General features: G+C 40.0%; 1 protein-coding gene across 7 annotated transcripts in view; it reads left to right on the top strand.

Annotated features, from left to right (window-relative positions):
• Window positions 1–21306, top strand: part of ZBTB40 (zinc finger and BTB domain containing 40) — an 80028-nt gene that overhangs the window by 24010 nt on the left and 34712 nt on the right. For all 7 annotated transcript variants that reach the window (XR_010111212.1, XM_003813965.6, XM_063601630.1 and 4 more), the window contains 2 exons: window positions 14833–15597; window positions 16347–16480. Coding sequence is in view for 6 of the 7 variants with exons in the window: in XM_003813965.6 (XP_003814013.3) it covers window positions 14901–15597; window positions 16347–16480 (831 nt within the window). In the remaining variant the exon portion in view is untranslated. The remainder of the gene's footprint in view (window positions 1–14832; window positions 15598–16346; window positions 16481–21306) is intronic.

Below are 21306 nucleotides of genomic sequence, written 5' to 3'. Positions count from 1 at the left end.
AGAATTGTTAGGGGAGACAGAATCGAAGACCTTGATCAAGAATTAGAATGACTTTTCTCTCTTGGATATTGAAATATGGAAATCCAGGCAGAGGTGGGTCTAGCTTTTGCTTCATGAACCTCAAACTGTTTATTGGGAGGCAATATATATAGGAAGCCTGTTACTCCTTCCTAGTGCTAATGTGTTTCCCTTATTAGTCCATTCTGCTGGTCACTAGCAAAGCTCTGCTTTAATTATGCTGTTCCTAGTTCAGTGTGCCTTTCTCAGAAAGCAGGCATTTAAGTTCCTCTGCTATTGTCTGGACTCATGCTCCATACTTCCTCTTACATGGGTGTTTTTGGAGATCTACCTCTGGCCATCCCAGTGTCCATAACAGTGATAGCAGTTACTTATCAGGTGCCTTTCCAAAGCCAGGTGCGGTGCCAGTTGCCTGCAAGCATATGTTATTTCCAGCGTATGTGCCAAGTATGTCTCTTTAGGTCTGGGTTCATGTTTCTTCCTTTGTCTGCAATTCTTTTTCTTTTCACCTTGTCTGTTGAAATTGAACCTTGAAATTACCAGCCCTAGTCCTTCCCTTGCCACTCACTGGGATTAATCTGTTTTTTTCTTCTCTCCTTTTCTTCCTTTCCCTCTTCTTGTCTCTTGTGGATTGAGTTCTTTTAAGAGTTCTCTTTTCAATCATTCCAGTGTTGGATTCAGGATTGGATTACCATCTCCCTGTGGACAAGGATCTTGTTTTACTTACCTTTCCTTTTGCTCCCACACAGCACCTAGCAAGGTACTGAGTAAATGGTGGGCAGTTGACCCACAAATAGTTAATTATTTATGTATGTTACCACTGATTGGTATGAGGACATGTGTGTATTGCTGGCTGAAGACTTAGGGGAAAATTAGTACAATAAATTGGAGAATATCAGGTCCAGTTCCCTGAGGCACAGAAGAGAGCCCCTTACCCTCTAGTAGTAGCGGCAAAGGCTTTTGTCTTGTTAGGGAACTTGCCAGCAATTGCGGATTACAGAACATCCACTTTATTGATTTAAGCAACGTAGATTGAGACTGTAAATATTTAGTATTATTTTCCTCCCTATTCATTAAAGGGATTCCATGTTTTGTACAAACTTAGTTCTCACTTGTACTTTTTCTGGTTTTTCTCCTGTGTATGACTGTTGTTTCCTTATAACTTAGAGGATCCTCAAACTTTCTTTTGAGACAGTCTTACTCTGTCAGCCTGGAGTGCAATGGCGTGATCTCAGCTCACTACAACCTCTGCCGCCCAGGTTCAAGTGATCCCCCACCTCAGCCTCCTGAGTAGCTGGGACTACAGTCATATGCCACTACACCTGGCTAGTTTTTTTTTGTGTTCTTTAGAGATGGGGTTTTGCCGTGTTGCCCAAGCTGGTCTTAAACTCCTGGGCTCAAGTGATCCGCCCACCACAGCCTCCCAAAGTGCTGGGATTACAGGCGTGAGCCACCACGCCCAGCCCTCAAACTTTCAAATCCTTTTTGGAAGTAGACAGAATAAAAATTTAAATGAATAAATATTCTTTGTGCTCCTTTTGGAAAGCTGGCCTAGTTTCTACTTTGTGTTGAATTCCCATTTGTGTTTTGAGTCATTATGCGGCACTTGGTTCAGCCAATTAAGTTTCCTCTTTCTAAGTATCTTTATTCTATATCAGTATAGTCTTTTCTTGAGGCTTTAATATTGTTCCTTTGAGGAACATTCATCTTTCTGGTACTCTTCTGTTGCTTAAACGTTCTTCCCATGGGACCTTTGACAATTTTTTCGAGCCTAGCAATTCAGTTAAGTACTTAATAACATAATTTAGGTTCCCTCTATACCTGAGTCTACAGGACTTCGAGATTCCAACATGCAGTGTTCCACTATGCTTTCTTACCTCCGGAAAGTGCCCTTTCACCACATGACATCTAGTGCTATATTCTGTCTCCTCCATTTACTTCCTTGCAAAGAAAGTTAGGCAGAAACAGTAAAATATATATTAGAGACTTTTACATTTCAGTTGGGACATGAGCAAAATATAGTTTAGCCTGTATAGTGTATTTCCATAGCCCCCAAATCACTAGTGTATCCCTCATGATTATATATATTTATTTAATAACAGAATTGTGTTCCTGAAAGTGGTATGTACAGATTCTAGTTTAATTGTTTATTTACAGATAAATACTTAAGCTATCAAGTCAGATGGCTAGTTTCAAAACTGTTTAATGAGGATGATTTCATAGCCTTTCTCGGAGCCAATAATAAGAGCTAACACATACAGTGCTTAACAATATGCTAGGCACTGTTTTAAGTGTAAATACACCCACACACTAACAAGCAACATAGAGCTGGCTTTTAAGAAATACAGTTTTAGGAGGCCAAGGTGGGCAGATAACGAGGTCAAGAGATCGAGACCATCCTGGCCAACGTGGTGAAACCCCGTCTCTACTAAAGATACAAAAATTAGCTGGGCATGGTGGCACGCGCCTGTAGTCCCAGCTACTCGGGCAGCTGAGGCAGGAAGATAGCTTGAACCCGGGAAGCGGAGGTTGCAGTGAGCTGAGATCGCGCCACTGCACTCCAGCCTGGTCAACAGAGCGAGACTCTGTCTCAAAAAAAAAAAAAAAAGAAAAGAAAAGAAAGAAAGCTAATTAAGATGGTAGAAATAAGTCCAAATATATTACTCATCATAATAAATAAATATTAAAGTCTCTTATTAAAAGGCTGGTCTCAAACTCCTGATCTCAAGTGATCCTCCCGCCTCGGCCTCTCAAAGTGCTGGGATTAACAGGCGTGAGTCAGCGTGCCCAGCCATCTTAATTTGTTTTTTGTTTACCGTACTTTTCTTGCCTTCCTTCTTCCCCTTTCCCACCTTCTACTGGATTAATCACATTTTCTTTATTCTCTTTTATACCTCTTGTTTGTAAATATTCAGTTTCTATTCCCTTGTATCTTTGTACATAAACGTACATAGTTTACTTAATAGAGGCTAAAGGTGTTATTTTCTCGTCCTTGACTCTTAGAACACCCTAACTTTAGTTTCTCTCACTTTTTGTGTTGTTGTTGATTTTTAATTTCAGAGAGACAGTGGATTACAGTGTTTAACAGTACAGAACTCCGTGTCAGACTGCCCAGTTTTGAACCCCACACTGCCACATACTAGCCGTGTGGCCCTGAGTGAGTTATGTAACCTCTCTGTGCTATAATTTTCTTTTTTTTTTTTTGAGACGGAGTCTCGCTCTGTCACTTAGGCTGGAGTGCAGTGGTGCCATCTTGGTTCACTGCAAGCTCCGCCTCCTGGGTTCACGCCTTTCTCCTGTCTCAGCCTCCTGAGTAGCTGGGACTACAGGCGCCTGCTACCACGTCTGGCTAATTTTTTATATTTTTAGTAGAGACGGGGTTTCACCGTGTTAGCCAGGATGGTCTTGATCTCCTGACCTCGTGATCTGCCCACCTCGGCCTCCCAAAGTGGTGGGATTAAGGCGTGAGCCACCGTGCCCGGCTCTGTGCTATAATTTTCTTACCTATAAAATGGAGATGATGAGTACCCACTTCATAGGGTTGTTGAAAGGATTAAATGAGTTAATATACGCAAAGCATTTAGAACAGTGCCTGGCACATAGTAAGCACTCATTATGTGGTAGCTACTATGATTGTCATTATTCTACTTTGTTTTTAATCTCCCCTTCCCATACTCATTTTTAGATGTTGGTGCATTTTAGATATATTAACATATTAAGTAATTTTTAAATTGAGATATAATTAACATACATTACAATAATCTTGTGTTCTATTTGAAGAGTTTTGACAAATATCTACTCTTGTAACCATGACCCAAATTAAGATGTAGAACATTTTTCCATTCTCATGGAAAGTTTCTTGGTGTCTCTTTACATTTAATGTTTTTACTACTCACACCACCTCTAGAACCACTGTCTGATTTTTATCATGGTAGATTAGTTTTGCCTGTATTTCTACTTTCTATAAGTTGGATCATATAGTATGTACTCTTTTGTTTCTGGCTTCTTTGACATAACATGTTTTTAAAATTTTATGTGTGTTATTGCATGTATAATAGTTCAGTCTTCATTATAAGAAATTGCCAATCTGTTCTTCAAGTAGGTGTACCATTTTACACTTCCACCAACAGTGTATGAGAGTTCTGGTCACTCAACGTTCTCACCAACATTTGGTGTTATCAGTCTTTCTGATTTTAATTATTTTAGTGGAGATGATGTTTGATAATTCTTTTGTTTGCTGCTTGCTATTTTTTTCTTAGCATATTTATCCCTTCTTTCTGGTTCAGTTTCCTTCTTATAGTAATTCTTTCAGTGACAGTCTCTGAGTCTTTTATGTTTGTTTATAAAGTCAGCCTGACCTGATAGTTTATCATATAAATACTTGGTTGATTGGTGTTTTCCTTAATATTTGAAAGCTGTTGCTCCATTTTCTTTTTACATCTATTATTATTAATGAGAAGTCTGTATCAGCCTAGTTGTCATTCTTTTGTAAATAATGTGTTTTCTCTTGTTTGCTTAAATATCTTTTTCTGTGTTGATATTTTGAAGCTTTTATTCTTAAAACTCATTCTTTAATTCTAGAAAATTCCTAGATATGTCTTCAAATTGCTTCTCCCACATGTTCTCCAGTGTCTCCAGCTGGAACACCTATTAGATGCATGTTTGGCTCTCTCATTTATCTTCTATGTCCCTTAACCTCTTTTTCATATTTTCTTTTTAACTACTACCTTATAAGCAGTTTTCTCAGACTTTTCTTCCTAATCACACATTTTTTCTTTAGCTTCATCTAATCTATTCATCCATTGATGGATTTCAGTGACTTAATTTTGTAGTCCTGTAAGTTCTTTGTTTTTTTTTTTGGGACAGAGTCTCACTCTGTTGCTGAGGCTGGAGTGCAGTAACACCGTGTCAGCTCACTGCAACCTCCGTCTCCTGGGTTCAAGCAATTCTCCTGCCTCAGCCTCCTGAGTAGCTGGGATTACAGGCACCCCCCCACCACGCCAGCTAGTTTTTATATTTTTAGTAGAGACGGGGTTTCGCCGTGTTGGCTGGCTGGTCTCGAACTCCTGACCTCGAGTGATCCACCTGCCTCGGCCTCCCAAAGTGCTGGGATTACAGGCGTGAGCCACTGTGCCCAGCCAGGAATTTCTTATATATTCTAGATATCAATTCCTTGTTGCCTTTAAACTTTGCAAATATCTGCCATTTCTGTCATTTGTCCATCTGTCTCTAGTATCCTTTGACAGAAACCTTTAATACCTATACAGTCAAATTTATTTTCTTTTTTCAGCTTTCGGGGCATTGTTTCAGAAGTCTTTGCCTTACCTGTTTCAAAGGTCCCCTCTGACATTTTCTGCTATTAGCTTTTATAGATTTACTTTTCACATCCAGGTCTTCCTCATATGGTTTGTAATTATGAGCTTCTTTTCTGTGTCGTTGTTGTTGTTGTTGTTGTCATTTTTTGTATTTTTAGTAGAGACGGGGTTTCATCGTGTTAGCCAGGATGGTCTCGATCTCCTGACCTCGTGATCTGCCCGCCTCGGCCTCCCAAAGTGCTGGGATTACAGGCGTGAGCCACCGCGCCCTGCCTTTTTCTGTGTTTTTCTTTTTCTCTATGTGAGTCCCTGTGTTTTTTCTGCTGCATGCTAGAGACCAGTTTTTATGTTAATTTCTTGACTTGAGATTCCTGTATGATACAGAGTATAAATTTGGATGCTATACCTCTGTATGGCATAGACATGCATTTTACCTTTTTTCCTGCTGATGGCCTAGATAATAAGCAACTTTTATTGCTGTTTCCCTGAGCCAGTGAGCAGATTTTTGAGACTGCATATCAAGGAAGGATCAGCATTTGAGGCTCTGGGCTTTATGCAAGGGTCTCAGTGCTAACTCCCCACCTTCTACCTGCCTGAAGCTACATTTGCAGTCTCCATGTGAGTATTAATGCTTCCTCCTCGCAGTTTAGGGCCTGTACAGGAGTTTGAAACCCCTGTAGGCCACCATGGTCTCAATTCCCACTTACTGTTCTAGCTTTGATTTTGATGTTTCTTTCATTTCAGGTACCTAGGGATTTCTTTTCTTTAATTTTTTTTCAAGCCTATGTATTTTAAAAGCATTTTTATGTTTTATCCAGCATTTCTGTGTATTTGTAGTGGGAGAAAAAGAGCCATTTACTTCAGCTCAGTGTGCCATTTTGCCAAAAGTCTGTTTTTTAATTATTATTGCATTAATCTCAGTAAATTTTCAATTTTAGACATTGCCAACTTAGATTCATTATGTAGCCATTGACCACCCTTGAATGTTTTAGGCCTTAACGGTTCCCATTTTCCTTTCATTGCTCAAGCTTATAATCATCTTTTTAGTATCTATATATTGGTAAGCCAGATAATTAGGTTCAGTTTTCTTTTTAACCTTGCCCAGTTGCTCATTCTGCTGAAGTTTTTCTTTTTCTCTTCTTATTTGGTTGTTCACAAAAACATTAAATAGCTCTGACCACATAATGCTTGAAATATCTCCCTCTGCATCTTGGGTGAATCTTCTCTTGTTTAATCTGATGTGGGTACCCTCCCCAGAAACTTAAAAGCAACCTTTTAAGTTTGAGTCTATCCCGAAAATATAATTCCAGTCACTTGTTTCTTACTAATAAGAATGTTTAAAAAGATCTAATGTATGTCCAGGTAAGTCTTTTGGTTTACTGTAATCCGTAAGACTTATGTCTTGTTTTACCAAAAAAAAAAAAAAAAAATCACATTACATTGGTGTAATTTGTTTCTTAGAAAAACCTCATCAGTGCCTGTTTATGGTCTTTTGTTATTTGCAAATTGAATTCTTGTTCAGATTTTTCTCAAATATTAATTTAAATATTTATTTAAATATTAAAACTAGAAAAAAATGTTTTTCTAGTTTTAAATCTTATGGAATTTTCCCTCCTCTTTCCATAAAACACCAAGAGATAAAAATTCCAGTCACCTACTAGAGCTACTTCTATTAGATAAAAGCCACTTACCTCCTAGGACTGTTTTTCATTTGTTTAAAAATATATGTGCATTTTTGTAATATAGATTAAAACAGACTGTATTCAAAAAGTAGGGGTAGACATTCTTAAAGATTTTCTTTGAGCAAGCTGAAAACAATCATATGAATTCATATGAATGCCCAACAATATTAGGTACATGGTATAGAAGGGGCTTGGGGTAGTTAGAACTGAAACATTTATATTTATTTCAGCAAATCTTTATTTTAATTAATAAACTATTTTTTAGAGCAGTTTGAGGTACATGCAAAATTAAGCGGAAATTACAGAGGGTTTGCAGATCCCTCCCCACTCCCATTCTCCACACATGCACAACCTGTCCCACCATCCATGTCTCACACCATATTGGTACATTTCTTATAATTGATGAACCTACATTGACACATAATTCTTACCCGGAGTCCATAGTTTACATCAGGGTTCACTGTTGGTGTTGTGCATTCTGTGGGTTTTGACAAATGTATAATGACTTATATTTGCCATTGTAGATTCATGAAGAATAATTTCACTGCCCTAAAAATCCTCTGTGCTTTGCTTATTCATCCCTCCCTCTCCTCTAACCCCTGGCGATCACTGGTCTTTTTTACTATCTATATATTTACCTTTTCCAGAACGTCATATATTTGGAATTATAAAGTATGTAGCATTTTCAGATTGACTTCTTTCACTTAGAAATATGCATTTAAGGCCGGGCGCGGTGGCTCACGCCTGTAATCTGTAATCCCAGCACTTTGGGAGGCCAAGGCAGGTGGATCACGAGGTCAGGAGGTCGAGACCATCCTGGCTAACACAGTGAAACCCCGTCTCTATCAAAAATACAAAAAAATTAGCCGGGCGTGGTGGCGGGCGCCTGTAGTCCTAGCTACTCAGGAGGCTGAGGCAGGAGAATGGTGTGAACCCGGGAGGCGGAGCTTGCAGTGAGCCGAGATCACGCCACTGCACTCCAGCCCGGGCGACAGAGCAGGACTCTGTCTCAAAAAAAAAAAAAAAGAAATATGCATTTAAGTTTCTTCCCTGTCTTTTCATGGCTTTATGTCTCATATCTTTTTAGCACTTTTTAGTCCATTGTCTGGAGGTACCACAGTTTATTCATTATATCTACTTCTTGGTTGCTTCCAAATTTTGGCAATTATGAATAAAGCTGCTTTATAAGCATCATGTGTAGGCTTTTGTGTGGCCATAAGTCTTCAACTCCTTTGGTTAATTACCAAGGAATGTGATTACTAGATCATGTGGCAAGAGTATGTTTGGTTTTGTAAGAAACTGTTAATCTGTAGAATGTCTGTACTATTTTGCATTCCCACCAGCATTGATTGAAAGTTCCTGTTTCTCTACATCCTCGTCAGCCTTTAGTATTCCCTGTGTTTTGGATTTTGGTCATTCTGATAGGTGTGTGATGGTATCTTGTTTTAATTTGTAATTCTCTAAAGACATGCCATGTACAACATCTTTTCATGTACTTATTTGTCATCTGCATATCTTCTTTGATGAGGTGTCTGTTCAGGTCTTCTGCTATTTTTTAATTGGGTTGTTTTCTTATTGTTGAGTTTTGAGAGTTCTTCGTGTATTTTGGATAATAGTCTTTTATCAGGTGTGTCTTTTGCAAATATTTTCTCCCAGTCTGTGGCTTGTCTTTTCATTCTTTTGACATTGTCTTTCATGGAGCAAAATTTATTTCTGTCATGGATTGTGCCTTTGGTGTTGTACCTAAAAAGACTGCCATAGCCAAAGTCAACTAAGTTTTCTCCTATGTTAACTTCTAGGAATTATAATTTTGTATTTTACATATAGGTCTCTGATGTATTTTAAGTTAATTTTTGTGAAGGGTGTAAGGTCTATGTCTAGATTCATTTTTTTGTATGTGAATGTCCAGTTGGTTCCAGCATCACTTGTTGAAAAGATGCTCTTTGCTTCATTTTAGTGCCTTTGCTCCTTTGTCAAAGATGAATTGACTATATTTGTGTGGGTCTGTTTCTGGGCTTTCTGTTCTGTTCCACTGGTCTACTTGTCTATTCTTTCACCAATACCACATTGTCTTCATTATTGTAGCTTTAAAATAGTAAATGTTGAAGTCAGTATCAGTCCTCCAACTTCAGTCTTCTCCTTCAATATTGAGTTAGCTATTTTGGTCATGGGGAAGATCTGAGTCTCTGAAAATATTGAATATTTCTATCTAACAACATGGGATATCTCTCCATTTTTAAAGTTCTTTGATATCTTTCATCAGAGTTTTGTTGTTTTCTTCATATAGATCTTGTACATATTTTGTTAGATTTATACCTAAGTATTTCTCTTTTTGGGGTGCTAGTGTAAATGGTAAAGTTTTTAATTTCAAATTCTACCTTATTGCTGGTATATAGGAAAACAATTGGCTTTTGTATATTAACCTTATGTCTTACAACTTTGTTATAATCTCTTATTAGTTCCAGGAGGTTTTTTGTCATTTCTCTTTAATTTTCTGTAAAGACAATCATGTAGTCTGCAAACAAAGACAGTTTTAACTTCCTTCCCAATCAGTATACCTTCTATTTCTTTTTCTTGTCTTGTTGCATTAGCTAGGACTTCCAGTACAGTGTTTAAGATCAGTGGTGAACTGGGATGTCCCAGCCTTGTTTATAATCCTAGCAGGAAGACTTTGAGTTTCTCACCATTATGAGTGATGCCAGCTGTAGGTTTTTTGTAGATGTTCTTTATGAAGTTGAGGCAGTTCCCCTCTATTTCTAGTTTGTTGGAGTTTTTATCATGAATGGGCATTGGATTTCTGCCAGATGCTTTTTCTGCAGCTTTCTGTTGACATGTTCACGTGATTTTTCTTCTTTAGCCTGTTGATGCGATGGATCACATTAATTGATTTTGAATGTTGAACCAGCCTTGCATACCTGTGAGAAGTCCCATTTGGCTATGATGTATAATTCTCTTTAGGCATTGTTAGAGTCAAGTTGCTAATATTTTGTTGAGGATTTTTGCATCTATCTTAACGAGAGATACTGGTCTGTGGTTTTCTTTTCTTGTAATGTCTCTGTGTGGTTTTGGTAGAGGGTTAATGTTGGCCTCAAAGAATGAGTTGGGAAATATTCCTTCTGCTTCTATCTTCTGGAAGAGTTTGTAGAGAATTGGTATAATTTCTTTCTTAAATATTGGGTGGAACTCATTAGTGAACACATCTGGGCCTGTTGCTTCCACTTTGGGGAGGTTATTATTGATTCACCTTCTTTAATAGATATAGGCCTATTCAGATAGTCTATTGCTGCGTGTGTGAGTTTTGACAGATTGCATCGTTCAAGGAATTGGATCATTTTATTTAGGTTATATTTGTGGACATTCATAAATTACCTTATATTTTTAATGTATATGGGGTATACAGTGATACTGATATTAATACATTGTATTGTCTATTTTTTTTTCTTTGTTACCATGGCCATCTTTGATTTTCTGACATTTGAAAACTATATGCCTAGGCTTAATGTCTTGAGTTTCCTGGATCTGTGATGTGGTGTCTGTCATTAATTTGGGGAAATTCTCAGTCATTATTGCATCAAATATTGCTGCTTTTCTCTCTTCCCCTTCTGGTGTCCCCATTTTGCATTAGTTATTTCTTTTCTAGTCTTCCCACTGTTAGATATTCTGTTCTGTTTTCTTCTTCTTTTTTTACTTTGCTTTTTCGTTTTGGATTGTTACGTCTTCAAGCTAAGAGATTCTTTCCTCAGTCGTGTCCAGTCTACTAATGAGCTCATCAAAGGCAGTCTTCATTTCTGTTATGGTGTTTTTTATCTCTAGCATTTCTTTTTGATTCTTTCTTAGAATTTCCATTTCTCCGCTTACATTATCCATGTATTCTTACATGTTTTGTACTTTTTCCATTAAAGCCCCTGGCTATTTAATCATAGTCTTAAAAAAAAAAAATCCTGGTGTGCTAATTCGGACATTCTTGCTATATCTGAGTCTGGTTTTGAAGTTTGCTCTGTCTCTCCAAACTGTTTTTGGGTTTTGTCTGTTTGTTCGTCTTTTAGTATGCCTTGTAATTTTTTGTTGAAAGGTGGACATGATGTACTGCATAAAAGGAACTGCTATAGCTAGGCCTTTAGTGATGTGGTAGTAGGGTGCAGGGGAGGAGAAGCTTTCTGTAGTTCCGGGATTCAGTCTCAATCTTTTGGTGAGCTTGTGCCCCTGGGCTGTGAACTTCCCAAGTGCTCTCAGGCTTTTTTGCTCCTTAGATGGTACAGGATGGCTAGAGGGAGCTGGAGTTGGGTATTTGTTTTTTTCCAGGTAGGTTAGGCTCTGAGAAAACTGTAGCCAGTTAGGCTCTTGTAAAATAGTTTTCTTGAAGGCAGGCCTTGTTAAAAACAGAGTGCTCTGGCAGATTTCAAAATGGTTCCTTTTCCCTCTCCCGCTGCTGGAAGCAAGAGGGGATTTTTCTTCACTATTCATTGTGAGGACTTGTTAGAGCTCTAGGAGGTAAAGCTCACAGAAGTGTTGGGGGACCCCTATGACTGAGTCCCCCCCAGAGTTTTTAACTCTCAGAGTTGTGCACACTGAGCCTCCAGTGATTCGATTGCAGTTCAGGTTTTCTTAACCTGGCACTTGTTCCTACAGAGGCGTTTGTTCATACGTTTTTTTTGTTTTGTTTTGTTTTGTTTGTTTTGTTTTGTTTTTTGAGACGGAGTCTCCCTCTGTTGCCCAGGCTGGAGTACAGTGGCATGATCTGGGCTCACTGCAGCCTCTGCCTCCTAGGTTCAAGTTATTCTCCTGCCTCAGCCTCTGAATAGCTGGGGTTCCAGGTGCCCGCCACCATGCCTGACTAATTTGTGTATTTTTAGTAGAGACGAGGTTTTGCCATGTTGACCAGGCTGGTCTCGAACTCCTGACCTCAAGTGATCCGCCCGCCTCAGCCTCCCAAAGTGCTGGGATTACAAGCGTGAGCTGCTGCGCCTGGCTTGTGTTTTTTGTTCAATAAGTTGTGATTCTCTGTGTCTGCCTGTCTGTCTCTAATTTTAGAAACAGTGATTTGCCCTGTGACCTTTCTTTTCTGACGAATTAAAGAAGAGTTGTTGATTTTTCAGTTTGTTCAGTCTGTTTGCTTTTAGGACGTGGTGACTTCTAAGCTCCTGACATACCAGAATGGAAACTGGAACTCTGAAATATTTTTATTTATATTTTTATCTGTCAATTTCAGTGTCAGTAAATGTAGAAATGGTGGAGTGGAAAGAGAATCATCCATAATCCTCTAACAAAAGCAATTACTGGTTTTTTGACATATGTCTTTCCGCCCTTTTCTTAGCGTACTTTTTTCTTTTACAAGTGAGATTATATAATTTCCTCAAACATCCTCAAAGATAAGATCCTCAAACCCAAAACTGAACTAGATGTCTCTTCCCCTAAACTGTCTGTTCTTGTATTATCTGGATCATCTTATCATCCACCCATTCACCAAGCCAGGAACCTGGGAATTGTTTCTCTCCGTCCTTCACATCCATTCAGTCCCTAAGTCGTGACAGCTATACTTTCGCAATGTTTTTTTGGCTCTCTCCTATTACCAGTTCTCCTGCTTGAAGCCCTCATTGATTTTCTCCTGATCTCCTGCAATAATAGAGCCCGTCTCCAGCATTATCCCCCTCAAATTCTGTACACATGTTACTTAGGTGGTATATTTAAAATGCATATCTGACCACATGACTTTGCTGCTTAAAGCCTTTCAAACGCCTCAATGGCTGCTCATTGCTTTTAGGATAACCTCCAAACTCGTAAGCATGGCCTATATATCCCTCTGTGGCCAACACTCCTGCCTGCCTCTCCAGATTCATCTCTTAACACTCCTATTCCCTGCTTTATGTTCCAGTAATAATCTCAGTTCCTAATCCTCCTGCCTGCTACCACGGGATGTTTTCTTATCTGCATGCCTCATGCAGGCGTCCCTGCCAGGATTGCCTTTTCCTCCCATTCTTTTTACCTCATCTGTGCGTCCGTATCTTTTAAGACACAGGTCAGCTGTTATTCCCTCAAAGCTTTACTCTAACTCCTGGACTCTCCTATCCCCCAAACTGTGTTTGTGTGTACAAATCCATCATTATGTTGCCTTTTAGTTATTTATTCATTCTACCAAGTAATCAACAGTATTTGTGTTAAGCAGAATTTTAAGCACTGGGATACAGCAGGTGATAAAATTAAGTTCTTACCCTAATGGAGCTTACATTCTAGTGAAGGAAGATAGATAATAACAAATAAAAATATAGTATGTCAGTAGGCGATAAGTGCTATGCTGTAAAACAAAGCAGACGAAGGAGCGGGATGTTCTGAGGTTGGAGGGGAGGTTGCTTGTTGAAAAAACATGGTCAGGAAAGGCCTTACTGCTAACATGGCCTCTGAGCAAAGGGCTGGTAGAAATGAGCCAGCCAGCCAGGCACAGATATACTAAGCATGCTCAGCCCTGAGTCAGAGAACGCAGAGCATGCTTAGTATATTCCCAGGTCAGCAAGGAAGGCAGAGTTCTCAGAGCAGAATGGGTGAGGGGGAGAGTGAGTGGTAAAAGATGAGGTTAGGAGCCGATGACAGCCAGATCATGATTAAAGGCTTGCTAGGCCATTGTAAGAACTTTGACTTTTACTCTAAGACTGGAAGCCATTTAAGGCTTTTTGTGCAAAGAAGCAGCAAGATCTGGCTGTGTGTTAAGTAGATTGCTCCGCCTACTGGGTCGAAGATAGGATGAGGTAGGGGTAGCAGTAGGGGAGGATGGAGGCATGGAGGCTAATTAGGAGGTTGCTGCAGTAATCTAGGTAAGAGATGATGGCAGTTTGGACTGACTAGAGAGGAGCCAGTGAAGGAAATTAGCGGTTGGATTTTGGATATATTTTGAAGGTAGAACCAACAGGATTTATAAAGGATTGGATATAGCGTATGAGAAAAAGCAAAAGTCAAGGATGACTTGGTTTTAGTCTGAAGAACTAGAAGGACAGAATTGCTGTGAGGTGGGAAAGTGGCAGGAGAGTTTTGGATATGTTACGTTTCAGAAACCAGGTTCCAGTTGGAGATGTTGAATAGGTAGTTGGAGGTCTACATCAGGAGTTCAGAGGAACAGGCTGAGCCAGAGACATAAATCTGAAAGCTGTCAGCATTTAGATGATATTTCAAAGCTATGGAATCAGAAGAGAGGGAAGGTAAGAGGCGGGATGACTGGGTCCTCGAGCACTCCAACCTTTAAAGGCTGCGCTGATGCAGAGGACTCAACCAAGGAGACTGAGAAGGCATGGCTAGTGAGTGAGAACGAGAACCAAGTGAAAAATGTATTTTCAGAGGAAGAGAATGATGACCTCCGTCCCTTGTTAGGGCTAGACTGAATAAGCCAAGGACATTGTATTGTAAGTCTCCGTCTACATATTTATCTCCTCTAGGTGGCTGAGAGCTCTTTGGGAGCAGGAATGGTAGTGTAGTTAGAGCTTCGAAGTCAGTGAGATGGCTGTTTTTCCTTAGGGTGATTCTCTTGGTCCTTCAAAGCTCCAATCTCATCTGTAAAATGGGGAGGAAATAATATCTTTTCCACTGAATCGTTGTGAGAATCAAATGAGACCGTCCATACAAAGCATTATGCACAGTCTCTTTCATATATTTAAACACATAATGATAATGATCATTACTGATTTAGTATACCTGGCATACTGTCCCTTCCTATTAAGCAACATTTGTTGGATGAATGGGTGAAATGCCTTTCTGTTCATTTAGCGTTTCATTCAAGGCCTTTCCCTATGGTTTTTTGAAGTTTTAACCTGGTATTTTGTGGGTTTCTCTAGGGCCTGTCCTCCCAAAGCCAACTCTAGGAGAGGAGAGGAAGAGCAGTTCTTGGGGCAGAGTTGACGCAATGGAGCTCCCCAACTACAGCCGGCAGCTGCTGCAGCAGCTGTACACTCTGTGCAAGGAGCAGCAGTTCTGTGATTGCACCATCTCCATTGGTACCATTTACTTCAGGGCTCACAAGCTTGTCCTGGCTGCTGCCAGCCTCCTGTTCAAAACCCTGCTGGATAACACAGATACCATCTCCATCGATGCATCTGTGGTGAGCCCCGAGGAGTTTGCGCTCTTGTTGGAAATGATGTACACGGGCAAACTACCTGTGGGCAAGCACAACTTCTCCAAAATCATCTCCTTAGCAGACAGTCTACAGATGTTTGATGTAGCTGTTAGCTGCAAAAATCTTCTGACCAGCCTTGTAAACTGCTCGGTTCAGGGTCAGGTGGTAAGGGATGTCTCTGCGCCATCCTCAGAGACATTCAGAAAGGAACCAGAGAAGCCTCAAGTAGAAATCCTTTCATCTGAAGGTGCTGGAGAGCCTCATTCTTCCCCAGAGCTTGCTGCCACTCCAGGGGGCCCTGTGAAAGCTGAGACTGAGGAAGCAGCCCATTCAGTTTCACAAGAGATGAGTGTGAATTCTCCCACAGCCCAGGAGAGCCAGAGGAATGCAGAAACCCCAGCGGAGACTCCTACTACAGCTAAAGCTTGTTCCCCCTCCCCTGCTGTGCAAACCTTTAGTGAGGCAAAGAAGACAAGCACAGAACCAGGTAACAGTCATTGTTTTATATTCCATCCTTCTGTTTTCAATGATCTTTATCAGTTTTAATGTTTGATTAATAAATTTATCAAAGACCACTGTTAGGTAGAAAACCAAAATTCAGTGCAGTACCGTACTGGGCCATTCTTTTAAAAGTGTCTGTGTTTTTGAACATTGAAAGTCCAAACATGAACTACAGAGCAGAAAAGCAGTATTGGAATAATGATGTACCATTTCGATAATTATCTGTTTTGTTTTGTTTTGTTTTCTCTCGAGACGGAGTCTTGTTCTGTTGCCCAGGCTGAAGTGCAATGGCATGATCTCAGCTCACTGCAACCTCCGCCTCCTGGGTTCAAGCAATTCTCCTGCCTCAGCCTCCTGAGTAGCTGGGATTACAGGCATGCGCCACCACGCCCAGCTAATTTTTTGTATTTTTAGTGGAGATGGGATTTCACCATGTTGGCCAGGCTGGTCTCGAATTCCTGACCTCGTGATCCACCCGCCTCAGCCTCCCAAAGTGCTGGGATTACAGGCGTGAGCCACCGTGCCCTGCTGATTATCTGCTATTTTAACCAGGCTGAGGACAGCACAAAGGAGGAAGCTGTGAGAGATACTGTTGTCTGTTATTCATAACTAATGTGCTAGACAGAGATCAGTTAAGTGCAGTATATGACCTGAAGGTGCTCAGACAGCTTAAACTTGTAAAAACTTATTTCAAGTAATGAATTTCTGATTTGTTTTATTTTGTTCTACATTTAGCATGTGAAAGGAAACACTACCAGCTGAATTTTCTTCTAGAAAATGAAGGTATCTTCTCAGATGCACTCATGGTTACCCAGGATGTTTTAAAAAAACTAGAAATGTGTTCAGAAATTAAAGGTCCACAGAAGGAGGTAGGCACCTCTGACTTTTGTACTTGTTTGCTAGTTTAGTGTTCTCAGGATACCTTACTAACTTTTTATATGGGGCAGAAATAGCCCAGGGTTTCAATGTTTTGAAACTTTAATTTTTTTTTTTTGGACATTTATTCCCTAAAGGGCAGTCTTGCAAAAGTACTTAGGCAGGATACTTTCAAAATGACATTACATCTTGATCACCAGGAGAATCCTAGCTTCTAACCAGTTTTGATCCAGACTGCTTAACTGATCATACCATTTCCTCCTGATTAATCACAGATAAGATTAAGAAGGTAGCCATGTATAACCTCAAACCTGAGACTTAAACCATTAAAATTAAAACAAAACAATAGATACTCAAAACATGAACAAAAAGGACTTTATATAAACTTATAAATTATTGGTAAAATGCATCTAATATTTAGGAATAACAGTGGCCATTTTCAGACATAAAAACAGTAATAGTAAACATTCAATGAACACTTCCTGTATTAAGCTTGGCATATGTGTTACCGCATTTAATTTTCACAAAAATCATCAGTGTGAGTATTATTGTTAAGTCCTGTTTTATGCATGAGAAAACTGTCTCAAAGAGGTGGTGTAATTTGGCGAAGGTCACAGAGCTCATATGACCCTGAGCCAGAATTGAAACCTCAGCATTCTAACTTTAGAGCTGCTCGCTTACACACTGAGTTTATACTGCCTCCCAACAGGGTAAAAGTGATGCGTATATGTATAAGTGTTTAGGAATCGCCTGACAGGAAACTGCCAAATGGCTATCATGCTTTCTTAGCTGACCTCTTTTTTTAAGTAACTCAGTTGAGTCGCATTTCCACCTGTGTGAGCTCTCAATACTTGATTCTTCACACCTGACCCTGCAGGATTCAACTCCACAACCAATTTAGAATTCCATTTATTTCCCTTTTCTCCCAGCCCTGCTTCCCCTTTCTGAGAGGCTGCTGGCAGAGCGAGAGGGCACTGCCCCGGCAGGCTTGCTCCTCTGATTGGTAGGGGGTAGTGTGGGTCGGTCCTCCCATGTTGCTATAGGCAATTTTGTATTAGTCCAAGTAATACATGCCTTCTAATAATTAAATGTTTTCCTGATTCATAGCAACTTTTTTAAAAAACAAAGTCAAGGTCTAGTATTTATTTTAGCTGTGTTAACTGACAGTCGGCTATACATTGTTTTCTTGGGAGACAAGCTATTTACAAGGCTAGGCTAACCCTGATGACTCTCTTTGGGAGGTTTCAAGTCATAAATCCTTGGTACTCTTTGTACTGATTATGCTGAAGGACATTATGGTTTTATATTTTTGCACTTGCGTGTTCTCTTAACTGTTCAATCCATCATTTTTGTCATTAGTTTGTTACCTTGATAGCTTCTAAACACACCTCTTCATTTTCTCTTAAGGCTTCCTCTCCACTTAACTTTGGCTACAGAGGAGTAACATTATTCCTTAGATCAGCAATACTCAAGTTGTTAGTGTCACCTTTATACTTAGTTGAACTGTGTCTTATGCATTTTTTTTAACATTGGTACCTAAAAGTATGTGGCATGTAACAGGTGATGAAGAAATGTCTGTTATACATGCATTCGTTCAACATTTCTTTTTTTCCATTTCTTGTTCTAATCTTTTGATGGCAATATCATTAATAGTACTTCAAAAGAACACTGATTTGCTGTTGGTGATCATTATAGGCTTATGTTATTTCTTCCTCAGTTTTAGAGGTCAGAGTAGGAGCTCTGCAAATCACTTGGTGGCTGTTTTTAAAGCCAATTCTGTTACAGTCCATAATCTTTGAACTTCAGAAAGAAAAAGGGAACAGATACTTTAAGAACATATGATTAAATAGAGAGTTAGGGAGATGCTGCTTTGTACTTGGGCCTCTACTTCTCTCTCTCTCTGTCTCTCTCTCATACTTTGTTTCAGACAGCCTTGTTGAGCTATGACTGACATGCAGTAACCTGTAGCTAGGTATGGTGTACAGTGTGATTACTTTTGGTATATGCCCTGAAACCATCACCACAGTTAAGATGGTAAACATCTCCATCACCCCCAAAAGTTTCTTCTTGTCCCTGTGTACTACCCCTCTCTCCTGCCCCTTCCACTTACCCATGCCCTGGGTAACTGCTGGTCTGCTTTCGGTCACTGTATGTAAGTTTGTATTTTCTAGAGTATTGTATAAATGGAGTCATATGATATGTATTTTTTGTCTGGCTTTCATTCAGCGTAAGTATCTTGAGATTCACCCATGTATTTTTTTTTTCCTTTTTTCTTTTTCTGTGAATTCTGCAGAGATACGCCCCTAGTGTTGTGTTCATTCCTTCTTATTGCTGAGTTGTGTGCATTGTGTGGATATACAATTCATTTATCTACCTCTACTATTTACTAGCATTGTGACTTTAGGCAGCTTCATCTTTATAAGCCTCAGTGTCCTCATTTGTAAAAAGGGGATACTATCACCTACCTCATGGGGTCATTGTGAATTAAGATTATTTATATAAAACTCATAGTAAAATGCCAGGCACTCAGTAGGAGATCAGTAGGTAACAACTGCTATTGTTTGTTTTTACATTAACTCAGTATTTTTAGACCTAATAGACCTTGAAACCCCCTTTTCACTGAATGTCTTATAATATCCTGGTGCCATGGCCATTTACTCTGACACGAGATGGTTTGCTGTTACTTTAAGCTTAATTTGTAAGGCATGCTTTCAGATAGGTACCACCATCCACTTGGAAGTAGCTTCCTAAACTTCAAGGGCAGTGTCTAGTCTGAAGCAATCACTTTCTAGAACAGTGTCTAGAGGAAGTAGCTTCCTGTACTGCAGGGGTAGTGTCTAGTATGTAGCAATCAGTCTCTAGCAATGTATAGAAAAATCATCTGAGGTGCTTGTTAAAATGTATACCTCCAGAACTCATTTCCGTGGTGTCTGATTCTTAGGCTGTGTTAGAACTTGAGAATCTACATATTTAACAGGCTCCCCCATGGGTTGCTGTTTTGGAACCTGTAGACTACATTTTGAGAAGCATAGTTGGAGAAGTGAATGGCTTACAAAACTCTTAGTGTGTGATGGCAGATGTCATAATGTCTGTGCTGGCACCTTTCAGTGGCATGAGAGGCCACCGAATACCCATTTTCCTCATTTGCTTACCCTTTGATTTAGCAGATGTTTACTGAGCAACTGATATGTGCCAGACTGAGCCGCTTGCTAGGCAGAGAAACTTCAATAAGACTTGATCCCTGTCCTTAAAGAGTATCTTGACAGCAGAGAAATCCTGCCACATGTGTGATTATTTTGGGGGAAGTATGCAGAGGAGTCGCCAAATTACAGATTTCACCGTAAGGCTTCGGCAATGAGCGCATTTAAGAGCTGTTCACTTAGAACAACATTGTTTCACATTTCCGTACAATTTTACAGTTTGGGGTATTTTGTTTTTCTGTTTATACATTTTTAGCTCCCCAAGAGCTTTGAGTGGTGTCCTGTGATTAGTTGTTGTTTAGTTAATCTTCACTTGAGAACAGCTTAACATTAAAAACAGTCTACTCCTGGATGTGTCATTCCGTTTCTGAAACACAGCTGTGAGGTGTGCACCTGGGCAGGATTGAGTTTAGGGAGGACACCATGAACTAGTGTCCTGATTATTTTATTTCCTGAGATCAGTGATGAAAGGTGGCAAAGCCATTCCCTGAACAGCGATTGCAGCAACATGAGAAGAAGCTGGGCTACTTGAATTGTGAGAAACCAAAGCCAAAACTTATTAAAGAGAAATCTCTTGGGTGCTGGGATGGGAACATGTCTTCTGCCTGTCTTTATATCAGTGTAATAGCCCTTACGCATTAGAAAAGCAAGTAGTGACCTAATAGGTCACTTCTGACCTCTGGCTAAGCTGAGTAAAACTGTTATTTAGAGCCAGACTCATACTTTTTTTCAGTTTTTGTGCTAAGTTTTTTTTGTTTTGTTTTGTTTTGTTTTTTTGAGATGGAATCTTGCTCTGTTACGCAGGCTGGAGTGCAGTGGTGCAATCTCAGTTCACTGCAACCTCTACCTCCTGGGTTCAAGCAATTCTCCTGCCTCAGCCTCCTGAGTAGCTGGGACTATAGGCACGCACACCCATGCCTGGCTAATTTTTGTATTTTTAGTAGAGACGGGGTTTCACCATATTGTTCAGGCTGGTCTCGAACTCCTGACCTCAGGTGATCCATCCACCCGCCTTGGCCTCCCAAAGTGCTGGGATTACAGGCATGAGCCACCGCACCCAGCCTTTTTTATGTTTTAGGAATCATTTAACTCTTCTGGACATTAGCACTAACAAGTTTCAACACTGCCACTTACTTGCTCTGTGGCTTTAGGCAAGTTGTTTTGCCTCTTTGTGCCAGTTTTCATGTGGGTAAAAACAAACAAATAAAGGCAAGGTAGGGGTTGGACAGGACGCTGGCACTGGCATTTTCCAGTTCTCTCATCTGTATTTTCTGACATGTGTCTGCCTCCTGACGTGCAGGCAGCAGGGATGCTATAGATCGAGAACAGCATGGAGCTAACAAGACCTGCATACAATGAGACACAGTGGATGATTTTGTGAGTGGCTGGGATACTTTCTGGAGGTTGAAAATTGTTTTTATTTAGCTGGCATCACGTGTCCATTAACAGCACTCAGCATCCCCAGGGATTGAGCGTGGCTTGCAACTCAGTGACAGACAAGCCCCACTGGGACTGTGAGGCTCAGGGAATTTCACTGGGGATTCAGACACCACCCATGGTCCCTGCAGACCAGGCAGTGCTCAGAAGCATGGAGGCATCAGAGATCCCATTCTCATCCA

The sequence above is a fragment of the Pan paniscus genome, chromosome 1 (assembly GCF_029289425.2).
Source record: "Pan paniscus chromosome 1, NHGRI_mPanPan1-v2.0_pri, whole genome shotgun sequence".
Taxonomy (NCBI): Eukaryota; Metazoa; Chordata; class Mammalia; order Primates; family Hominidae; genus Pan; species Pan paniscus.
This window is presented reverse-complemented; position numbering and strand designations above follow the sequence as displayed.